This window comes from Scyliorhinus torazame, chromosome 16, assembly GCF_047496885.1.
Source record: "Scyliorhinus torazame isolate Kashiwa2021f chromosome 16, sScyTor2.1, whole genome shotgun sequence".
NCBI classification, from domain to species: Eukaryota; Metazoa; Chordata; class Chondrichthyes; order Carcharhiniformes; family Scyliorhinidae; genus Scyliorhinus; species Scyliorhinus torazame.
Window position 1 is genome coordinate 172,228,000 of NC_092722.1, and position 12,459 is coordinate 172,240,458.

At 41.4% G+C, this 12,459-nt stretch overlaps 1 protein-coding gene across 1 annotated transcript; it reads right to left on the minus strand.

The window, feature by feature from the left end:
* Positions 1 to 3,351: 3,351 nt before the first annotated feature.
* On the minus strand, positions 3,352 to 9,205 carry vax1 (ventral anterior homeobox 1). The gene is made up of 3 exons (XM_072479482.1): positions 8,900 to 9,205; positions 5,860 to 6,047; positions 3,352 to 4,686 (listed from the first exon to the last, which is right to left on the minus strand). The coding sequence occupies exons 1-3, from the start codon at positions 9,138 to 9,140 to the stop codon at positions 4,201 to 4,203; spliced, it is 915 nt and encodes a 304-aa protein (XP_072335583.1). The 5' UTR covers positions 9,141 to 9,205; the 3' UTR covers positions 3,352 to 4,200.
* Positions 9,206 to 12,459: the final 3,254 nt, after the last annotated feature.

Sequence of the window (12,459 nt, forward strand, 5' to 3'; positions counted from 1 at the left end):
GATTATTATTGAAAACACCAGTCAATATGGCATTTTTCATTTAACAAAACTTGCCTACAAATGCATGTTTTATTTTTGGTATGGGTTTGGCTGTTCATAATCTCATTTTTTTAAAATATGAAACAGTATTATAAATATTTCTGATTCAAAAAGACATTGGCCAGAAAAATATTTTTTTACTCAACACAGTAGAAGTGGCATCATCAGTAGTAGGGGGAATTTCCATGTGGAAATAGGTTGGCAATGCCTGTATTTCGTTTCTAACAATTGCATACAGAATCGTTGTATACAGTAACAATTGCATACAATAACAATTGCATACAGTAACATTGCATAGAGTAACAATTGCATACAATAACAATTGCATACCGTAACAATTACATACAGAAACATTGCATAGGGTAACAATTGCATACACTAACAATTGCATACAATAACAATTGCATACAGAAACATTGCATAGGGTAACAATTGCATACAATAACAATTGCATACCGTAACAATTGCATACAGAAACATTGCATAGAGTAACAATTGCATACACTAACAATTGCATACAATAACAATTGCATACAGAAACATTACCGTCGCCCATTTAATGTTACAATTTGATTTAATTGTCCACTCAATGAAATTCTAGCAATTTGAATAAAATAAACCTTTGCAACCAACATTATTGGAATAGACATTCCGGCAATCTATAATTCTGCAAATCGCGGAAACGACTAGCAGAATGCAGCGCGCTTTCAAATCGGCTGATTTATAAAGTATGCTTAGATAAATGAGATTACGGTTGCGGTTTCTAACAAGTTTCGAGTACGACAGATTTGAGACTTTTATTTCTGTGCAGTTCGGGACAATCTTCTACCAGATATATCGACGCATCCCCTTTGTCTGTACTTCGGCTGTCCATGCGGCTCCAGTCAAACTGTTAACAAATATAGAGCAGTGTTATTCAGCAGAACTGGAAAATAGTCCGTTTTAGAAGAAGCGCTTTAACAAAAAAAAACTTATTTCCCTACGTCGAATGGGGCAGCACCCAACAGATTTTCAACAGAAATTAAATCTTCTCGCTGCGTTAAAAGGGTGGCTGAAAATGAATTACAGAAATATAAACATCCGCCTTTCAGTCTTTGTCTCGGTTCATTCTGCACCAAGTTATGGGCAATATAATCAAAATGTGTTTTTATTGCGACCGGGCTTTATTTGAATACGTGTGTAAATTGCCAGTAAATACCGTGAGAGCGAGATTGCTGAAACTGTCCCGAGTTTGACTCATTCCACCACTGGCTGCAACTTGTTCAAATGCGAGTTTATGCAGTTTTACAATGCAATTTAGCTTAGTGTGGCAACGCGTTGACACAGCACGGATCACACGCTCAGTCAGACCACCGTTAGAATTGACTGATCTGCAGTATGGGGTCATTATTTTGTGATTCAGACAAATATTAGTCTAAGCGTAAGTCAAGATTGAGAAACTAGTATGAGTCTCACTTAGGTGTTAAGCGATATTTTGGTGTGCGACGTGTGCGTATGTATTACAGAAATTGCCTAAAATTCTGTTGCATCTCCCCAAACAAGAACAAAATCTGGACAAGCCCACTCTGTCACAGCGCGCTGCAGCAGAAATCATGCCCAGCGTTATTTGATTTCGCAGACGCGTTAAATAGATGTTCAGTTCGCCAAGTGTTGGAGTTGTTGCTACGGTTGGTGTCAAAAAAATAAAATTATTTTGTTCTATATTATGACCCACGTAACAGGTGCTCCCTCACATGAATCAGATGAGAATGAATTACGCGGTTTAATTGCACATCGTTTTTCTGACTTTTATTTCTTTCTCCCTCCATTAGGTATCTCCCGCCTTCCCTCCTCCACCGCACTGATTTGTCTAACTTGAGTAATTTGTCAACAACCAAAAAACACGGCTCCAAAGTGTCCCGGAATCATCATGGCATTTGGAAGTTGCCCCATAGAATATTTGGATCCATGGGGGCAGATGATTAAAATGTACAAACTTAGCTCTAATTCTACTTGATTTACAACACCAATCCCGCCGTGTAAGAGAAAACACTGAACGCGGATGGTAGAGGAATATGGAATTTAAAAAAAACTGCAGACTTTATTTGGTTTACATTTTGTGATCGGGTTGTTGGCGGAGTGCAGATCTCGCGTGGACATTTGGACATGTCTCAAGTGTCGTAACGGCATTTCGAACCAAATAGGGGCAGTCCCTCGGGAATAGCTCCAACACTTCGGCAGGGATCTCTATTGGGGGTGGGGGGAGGGGGGTCACACCCACAAATCGGGGTCTCTGTCACATGTGCCAAACTTGTGAAGTAAACGGCGGAGGAGGAGGGTCCGGGTTAGCCTGGAAATTAAATCTCACCTCCGCCATTGTGTGCACATATCCAGTGTTGAAGACAAAAATTCAACCCCCCCCCCCTTCAAAGAAACAAGCGCAGTGTAAAACAAAAACCTCCCAATCAATAAAAGCATGAATGAAGTATAATTGTGTTCAGTTTGGATACATTTGGCAGCTACCTTAAATTAGGCTTAACCCTTCAATTACTGATGTTCTTTTGTTTACAAAAAAACACTACAATATTAGATTTCCGAGGACAGGGCAGTAATATTTTTTGTCAGTTATTAATAGTAGTTTCAGGTCTCATCTTTCGATGTTTGTTTGCAGAAACCTGAAAGCTTTCGGAATTAAACAACTTGCTGCAAATTCGCAACTATGGTGATCAGGGCAAGAGGGTGACGTCAGATACCAGTGAGTCACTCTTTTTCACTCATAACGTGACCGCTTATTGAACTCTTTCGATACAACTGTAAAACGTGTATATAATATTGACACTTAATTACAGAAGCATACATCAAAATTTAAATCTATATTTGTTATTGATTTATATAACCGCGACCCTTATAAAGATGTGTAAAAACTATTTGGTTTGCAATGAATATTTTTCTCCCCCTCCCTCCCATATTCGCTTATTTTGGTTAACTGCAATCATTGCGGTTGTCGCTTTAGCCTGAAGATCAGTTAGCAATTTCCATCATGTAGGTGATATCGGGGCCTGATGACTGATAATGACTAAAAATAAGATGATCACATGTTTCCTAAATTAATATAGTACAATGGCGGGGGCAGGGGGCAGTGAATAAACAGCCGAAAATGACAACCACTATTTTGTTTTACTTTTAAAGCACGCTCAGATGTGCCCTGTTTTAAAGATGGCTATTTAAATATATCGTATACAATTGTGCAGGCAGTCTCAAGGCATGGCCTTGGCAAGTCATCAATAATCCATATTAAACAATGTTTTTGGTAGGAATGAGAAACCACAGCTGTTAACATTTCAGGGTCACATATATTTTCACTCTTGTGACATGCAAAATATAACAAACGACAAAATACAGATCAAGTTAGTAGCAAGGGCTTTCATTTGACTCTATTGAACTTTAAATACACGCACCGTCTTTTTATTAAACCATTAGTCTATTAATTACGGACGTTAATCAATAATTTACAATAAAATACAGTTTCAGATTTTGCCTCTTTCGAATTATTATACTATAATAAAAGCTATACATCAGAACATCTGGAGTTCGGTGGCACAGATTCAAAACAATATACACTTTTTTTTTATACAAGACCAGACACTGAACAATCTCCATTCATGACATACCTAACCTAACAGAGCTAGAACAGGAAACATGAACATCAAAATATTTATTGTCTTCCTTCAGAGAGAACCAAACTCCTGAAAAAAAGGTCCATTTTTTTTTAATTGGCTGACTTACCTAAGCTGCAATTCAAAAATATCCAAAATTCTGCTGCAACTACTTAACAGGTCTAACAAAAACCAACGTTCTTAAGAAAAGTTGCCTGCGTTACATATGAACTGGCACATGTGATTACAGTTACCAGAGCTGTGGATTGCGAGACCTGGTTAGCATTTAAAGGGCTGTGTTTGAAAGCTGATGTTGGATCCGTCAATTTCTCCACAACTCAGCATGTCGGTGGATAGGTTGATTCTGCCTTTTACAAATGAATCTAAACCGGACGGTCGGCTCGTTGGGAATTGACTATATAATATATATGTATGCATACGCTACGCGCGAATGTTCATTTTCAATATTTTTAAATTCAGCCTATATAGGTCAACAGTTAAAAATGCTGTTTCCTGAAGACTTCTGTTAGTCCATTATTTTTTTGTCCATTGCTTCTCTTTTGCCATTCCTGGAATAGGGCTCGAAAGCGGAAGAGCTCAAGTATCTAGCAGATAGTTCCTGCAAGTTCCCCGTCAATGATCCGGTTACAGTTAAGGGCGAGGCGAGCCTGGTGGTCACCGTCCCGAGCAGAGACGGTACCGGCATACTGAAAACGTTGTGTCCGGAGTGACTGGTGGTCAATGTCGGCGCTCCTGAGGTCCCCACCGTGAGTGATGAAGTGCCCAGCGTGGTGCCCAGGCCCACCACGGGGGCACGCAGAGCCGATCCCAGGGTGCTGGAGGCGCAGGGCAGGAGGCCGGATAACCCGGGCGGGGACAGCATCCTGCCCTGCTCCAGGAGCCGCAGCACGCTGCAGGTTGCCGCCGTCTCGGAAGCCGTCGACCGCACGTCGGAATCTTTCCCTTGGTCCTTTTTCTGCTTCGTGCGTCGGTTTTGAAACCAGACTTTCACCTGTTTTCATAACACACAGTGCATCACATAAATACACACCAGTGATGTAACCTTTAACCCACTCTAGCGGTTATTTATTCCCCCCACACTAGATTTAGGCCGATGCTTCAAAATAACCTTGTTGTCAGTCACCGACCTGAGTGATGACTATCCTAGCATATGTCTAATTGAATTAATGATGGATGCATAAAGCAAAATGCAAACAGAGAATGCGGAGACAAAATATGGCATTTAATTTACTTCTAATATATCACGCATAGATTAGGGTGATTATGCTGAAAGGAACAATTTATTCCCATTTATTGTTCAATGCATACTAACATTTTAGGACTATTAGATCCATTTTGATCGCCTCTCTACGGTTGTGAAACTGGGTCGGCTCAGTATATTTTAACCGATGCTCGGTCATGGTAGACCAATGTTCGCCACAGCCACTGCCAAGCATTCAGCTTCACGAGTGTATCTCGATACTGACACCGGACACAAAGCGCTCTACAATTGGACTAGCTATGCTGCCTCCGTAAAACATATTTGAACAAGGCCTCTGGTATATATGAGACAATAATAAAAAAATGCAAAATAAAAGTTTACCGCTACGCAGAGCACCGGTTTCAAATTACATTCTAAGCAAGCAGAATTCGTAAAATCTTAATTGTTCTGGTTCGGAGAGGGCCCTCGAAACAATTGCGCAACCGGCCTCTTGTTAAGTGCCTCTATTATTTAGAATCCAACTCATACAAATATTCAGGAAAACTTAATTGATCCTTGTTAACGGTTCTATGAGAAAATTGCGAATATGAAAGTCCATGCTTAGCTGAACTGTTTCCCAGGTAAAGCGTGCCGACAACGACCTAAACCACTACATATTCTCCCACATTTTAACAGCTAAATTGGGGTTAACACGGGCCTCCACATTTTAAAGACTCACTCAGATCTTGATGCAATAAAATTAAAATAAGTCTGTGTCCAAATATATTGTAGTTATCCTTCGCCAGAGCTGCGGATGCAGACAATAATTAGCACGCCAAGATTTTAAAATTAATTGTTTAGACGGGAGAACACAAATGTCCACACCTAACCTCCAGGCAAATGTAAATCTGAGACTATAATGCCAACAATAAACAACCGCAGCATCATGCAATCACAAGCGTGCAAATGACCTTCTCTCTCTACCTGAGTTTCTGACAAGTTGAGCTGTCGAGCCAATTCGGTCCTCTCGCGTCCCACGACGTACTGACAGCGCTGGAACTCCATTTCTAAACGATACAGCTGTTCGGCGGTGAAAGACGTTCGGGTGCGTTTAGGCCGATCAAGATCCAGCCCTTTGGGCAGAATTATCTCTCTTATGGATCCCTTGGCATCTGCATGATGGAAATGCAATTGTCCGTTATTTCTCAGTGCACCAACAAGTGCAACAACAACTGCACGGAATTATACAACTAAATAAGCCCCCCCCCCCCCCCCCCAAAAAGCAATCCATACAAGTGACACGCCCTCTCCAAATAGCCCAGGACTGCAGATCATGCAGTTAGCATCGATTTTGGCGGTCGAAGATAACAAGCTGCGCATTCATCACATTCCAAACATCATATGGCGGCATAATATTGGTTTCCTAACGCGCGCGTTACCCTGTATTGCTGTGTTAAACTGGGTTAGGGCTGTCAGCCTGCATTGCTTGCAGCTTGAAACAGGAATAAATTACAGTCCTGTCTCTCTGCAGTTCTTTGGGAAGGGTCATATGGACTGGAAACGTTCACTCGGTTTCTCGCTCTACAGATGCTGCCAGACCTGCTGTGTCTGGCCAGCATTTTCTGGCTTTACATTAAATACAGCGGTTATTATTATTTGCTGATGTGCATTCGAGGAGCACCAACAAAAGCGAGCCAACAAATAGCGGCGTTATGTGGCGACGGTTTCTCAAACAATCGGATAGTCACCTAGATTTTAAATTATTTATAAACTTGATCACTGCCTATCTTTGGTAGCGTTACATCATTGCACGTGCTTATTTCAGTAGTCTATATTGATGTGCAGACAATTCATAGTTAAAAAAGGAAATGCCCTATTTTAGAGTAAGTACAACATTATTGTTAAACTGGAAGTCACAGTCCGTAGGTTGTAGTTTTTACGAATATATTGCGATTTCGTGATTGCATTTTGGTTAATAGTCAATGTACAAATACCCCTTAAATAAAATAACCAAAGTGCACCTTCTAACAAAGCAGAACAGGAACCTATTTATTAGTGTGAATATATATCTGTCTGCAGATGGAGGGAGCATTACCTACAAACTTTGGTTTGCGTAGATTAAAAGCAAAGTAGCATTTTCAGTAAAAATCACGAAACAGCCAGATTGCAATTAACAAAGATGTACTGTTTCTGGAGCTCAGTGTATCCGTAACTGAAACTACCATAACCAGAAAGAAACTGTGTTCCCTCTCGGGCTCTTGGAGTGTTGTGTCTGTAATTCAACCTGACGCGCGTCTGGGGCCAATCGAAGGATTAACAATGGTTTCTACCAGGCACAGATTTACAGTTGCATTGCATTCCCTCAATATTAGAACGGAAGTCAACCACCTATCGTTGCTGAACGTGGCAGAAACAATTTTAAAATATAAAGTATTTTAAAAAATATATTAAAGTAAAATATATAATACAAATGTACAATATCTGTATGTTCCGTTTGACGTTTGCAGTGTGTTGATTTTAAATATGACGTGTTGTTTCGTTCATAACAATACTTGTAAAAGCAACAAAACGTGTTATCCATGTAATTGACAGCATAAATAATCATACAACCTCCAGTCACGACAACGACTAAAATGCAATGGATTAACAAATTAATAAAAGGTTAAAATTGAACATGTTTGAAACCAGAACTCGGCATTAAAAGGGCACGGCTCCCAGGCAGTAACAGTAACTACAGCCCTTCCTTATTTTAGGAGGCAGGGCAAATCGTACCTTTACAATTCTTTGACATTTTTAAACGGGGAAAGACTAGAATGGGCATTTCCCACTCAGCTTCCTACTAATTAAGGTAAACGAACGAGTTTGCAAACAATTCCGCGTGTTTATGCATATGCCTTGTGATTTGTGCAATCCATGGACAAAATCTCCTCTGACAATAGGAAATTATGAGGCACAAATGTACCTTCAGCCGCCTTCAGATAGAAATGAAGAGAGCCCACAATTTATTTTGATCTGAGCCATGCAACCGGGCGTTCAGAATGGCCTCCAATCTGGTCACTTTGTGATCTTGTGTTTCCAACTGTAATGACGAGTGCGCGAAATATATTTTCATTTAAGATTATTTATACCCACAGGATCAAACCGATTCTAGCCTAAAATCGCAGTGCCAGTGGTGGAGAGAGTGTTTGTTAACTTTATCGGTGATGGCCTTTAATGTAAATGTTGAGTTAGTTCCTCTTTTTCCATAAAGCGACTTCCAGTCGTTGTTGCTTGAAATGACAAATTGTAACGTGTTGATTTAAAACCTCATTGCAGAGCCGCTCCAGCCAGCTCAGTAAAACGAGCCCCTGGTTTGGGTTGCCAATTGTTCGCCTTGTTGGGAAGGGAGTTAATCGGTCTCCCATGAATTATCTAAATTCTCCGCTCTTGCCAAAGTCAACTCACTTGCATTTGGCTTAACTAATTTCCTTGGTCGGTGTAAAATGGTTCCACAAAATTCTTATACTTAAACATCGATGAGAGTTGCTCGCTCAACGCAAACAGCTGGCTGGAGCCAGGGATACATTTGGAAAATACACTTTCAGAGAGAGCCCAGAGCAGAAACAAAGAATTGGGGGGGGGGGGGGGGGGGGGAATAATGAATTAAAGAAAGAGGTAATCGGCCCTTTTGTTTTAAATGGGCAATTCGCTATTCATCACACCATTTCTTCTGCTTCCAAACACTTGGGCAATGCTGACCTTGTATTTGCAAAAATACAGAAATCTAACCATAAACAAGGAAGCAAATTGCCCCAAATCAAAATAATCTGATCCATTCTCCCGGAGAGCGTTCCAGGCACCGGCAGGTCACACTATTTAAAAAAAAAGATACAGAACAACATGGTGTAAAACGTAAAATAGTATTTTGCATCGTGCATAGGAAGTTCAAGCTGGGCGAAACCAGTGGGACAAGTCCGTTTAAAACTGAACAACGGGGGGAAGAGAGAGAGAGAGAGAGGGAGGGAGGGAATAAAACCGCGCTCACCTCTTACAAGAATTCGTCTACAATAGTCCGGGTCACTAGTACTAGATTTTGTTTTATTGCAGTCTTCGGAGACGGCAGAAGCTGGGAAAGTCTCCTGCTGATCCTGCATCAAAGAATTCCGAAGGTTACCGTGAGAATCCCTTGAATTCGTGCTGGTGTCTTTCCCCTCTCGGAGTCCATTCTTTAAACCTCTGCTCGACTCAGCTTCCATTATTGGTTCCCGATTGCATCTGACTTCCATGGAGGACTGTTCGTGAAACGTAGTGCAAAAGAAAAAAGGAGAAATAGGAAGGCACAATGTTTGTTTGGGTTTTTTTTTTGGGGGGGGGGGGGGGGGGGGGGCGGGGGCGGTATTGCACAAAATATTGTCCCAGCTGCTGTTTTCTCTCAAAAAGTTCACTCTCTCGACGAGGAATTATTTCCCGGACTGAAATTGCAGGAAATGTTGCTTTCACAGATGGCCGTTCTTTTCTCGTTGTCCAGCTTCGAGTGCCCAATGATCAACACACTGCTACATGGTGCTTTAAGCTGCAGCCTTTCCGATTTACTGTGGCGAGAGATCTACAAATACCAGGCACATCGTACGTACACTTGCCGTTTCAATTGATTATGGGTAATTTTACGGCTCGACATTCACGTTACCCCATGAATACACAGACTTGTTTGGATAATATATCGGGGTCTTAATGGATGGTTTCTGTGCTCGCCTTCAATCAAGCAGCTAAATACGGTAAACTGATTGGTCTCAAGTGCGGGAGGGAAAAAAATACACTTGTCAGAGAGTTAAGAGTTTGAGGAAAGTTCTGAGCAGTTTGATGGTGTGATATTAAGCACCGCAAGCAGCCCGAACTCCTTTGAGCTTGGTGTCCCCTTGAACTGAACTTAGAGCAGCGAGACTGAGTCACCTTCAGGAGCAGCCCAGGGGAGAGAGAGAGAGGGAGGGATTGAGAGAGAGAACACTCTATTCAATTCAGAATATATCCACAGGAAACAGCTAGTCCGGAAAATCCTAACTAAAGATTCTCTAAATGAAAAGTTTCACCTCAGTTATTTCATTGTCAGCGCAACAATATGTTTGGTGCGTCCAATGGACAATAATCCAATAAGACCATTGATTACCCGACAATGAATCAATTCAATTGAATGGATGGCTGCTCGGAGCACGCTCCAGTCCTTCTTGTCACCTCGCGGGGCAGAAGCCCTCTTCACGCTGCTCTCCGCATTCATTCTTTTATGGGAAATGGGGGAAAGAGTGAAAGATGGCAATTATCTAATTGGACTATTAACAAACAATTCTCCGAGTGTGGCTTGCATGGTTGTGTTTCGTAGGGCGGGGTGAAAGGCCACATGTCGGACTGAAGCCATTCAGAAGGAACCCGGGCTGTTTTTTAAGGAGCTCGAATGGAGGTCTCTCTCTCTCTCTCTTTCTCACTCACTCACTCTCTCTCTGCAGCTCTCGCAGACCAGCAGAAGTTCTTTGCTAAACCCACCACCGCAAGCAGCACAATGCATCCTTTTTAATAACAAAAATAGGACACAGTGACTAGTTACAAACTAGTAACTTTTCTCCATGAAAGTAGACGTTCACTTTCCCACAAATTGGTTTCCCTCTCTCCCCACCACAAAAAAAATATTTGTGCGCGTTCTGTCCCCTAGCTTTTGGACAAATATAATGATGTTTGGATTTGCAAAGGCGATAGAAACTGACAAAGGGAGAGTATCCGATTTGTAGCAACATCGGCTGATCTTTTAATTCATTCTACAAGCAAGCGCGTGTCACTGTTTCACACAACACTATTGAAACAGAAAACCCCTATGATTATTTACCTGTTTCCAACAAATAAATACATTCTTTAAATTCTCGGGTGGACGAAAAAGGTCAAGTTGCAGAGAAGTGAATGAAAACCAACCCTAGCCGGGGCTGGCTCTGGCAGTCTGGGCCGCAATGAGCCTTCCTGTTGCAATATTTACCGTACAAGACACAGTTTGGGGGAGCTGGACATATTATTTTGGCATTTCCACACGCTGCCAATGTACTCTACAAGTATTAACGTTTTATGAATGCAAACTTTGGTTTGCACCCGTTAAATCAGATGGAAAGCGCACGTTTGAGAAAACCCACAACTATTGATGCAATCCGGTGGATCGCCTGGTCAATTATACTGTGGCCAACATACACTAATACACCAGCCCCAATTTAAGGGACACATTCGAGACGGCGCCCAACATTTACCGGCACAAAGGAGAATGTTGCGAGAACAGTGAACTGCAGTTCAATTTATGGATCGTCAGTGACAGACTAATCTTCGTCAATACACATTTTATGATCAGCCTCGGTTTTAAACCCACAAACTTTTTGGTGCCATGGTCAGCGGTGTCTGCTGTCAGCTTTACCAAGTGCCACTTGTGCACGAACCTTACCTTCAAGTGTGCTTACTAATTACTTTGCATTAAGCACATTCGTCTTTGTGATCACATCGCTGATTTAAATCCCCCCCAAATAGAAATGTGAAACACAATCTGATATTTCTGCGTCAATTCAAAAATCCGGAAAACTGGCGCCAACGCGGGAGAGTCGCCTTTTTTTTGGGTTCTATTCCCTCCAAATAATTATTGGGAAACATCTTATCATCCACCGTCAAACAACGGGAAATAATTCCCTCACGGTAACGGCGAAGCACGTTCCTCAATTTTCACCCTCGGGAAATCTATGTATCAGCTTTTGTTGGAGTTAAAATACCTTAAAGGGGAGGAGAGATGCTTTTGATGTTCTGCGTGTTTAATCTCACACCTACCTCTGCGTTGAGCTTGTTGCGGTTTTTTAAAGGCCTATTTTGGGACATCATGTTGGTACTTTGGCATTATGAAGCAAGTACTGGTAATAGTTTGTGTAACATTACATGGTGAATAATGATGTTGGGGAGACATATTTCCAGGGAACGCCTCCTGTCTATTTCAAAATAATAATGAGGTATGAGGGAGAGGGCAACGTTGCCGAAAGATATAGAAACGAATCGACAACCTGCAAATTATAGAGTTTAAGATCCTGAGGTTATAGGCTGTCTGGAATTCAGAATATATTAGCATTGCATGGCAAACTGGCAGTCCGTTACAACGAATCTATTTAGTTTTATCTGTTTTGCAGCTTTCGACAGTCGAAAGTTAATGAACCCATTTCTAGGCATGAATGCTGTTTCTCTTCACAGACATGTTGGGGGTTTCAGAACATTTGCTCAACAAAACATGGTTTGCTATAAGTGCTCTTGCAATTCAATTTACAAACAACAAAGACCAACATGTCTTTTGAATGTTGCCTCAATCATGTACCATTAAATGTATTCTCCCTTGTCTATCAGTTCCCTGTGAACTTATTGTCCATTATTGTACTATCTTTAATCACGCTTACACATAAACACCTTCTCTATTTGCAGTATTGAATTTTTTTTTAAAAGTTCATTTGGGCCGAAAGCAAGGTACGTTACCAATCAGAGACAAAGAGCCAAAAATGCGCCACTGCTATCCCTCAACTTGCCTGTACTGACGGATTTCTCCATCACGTT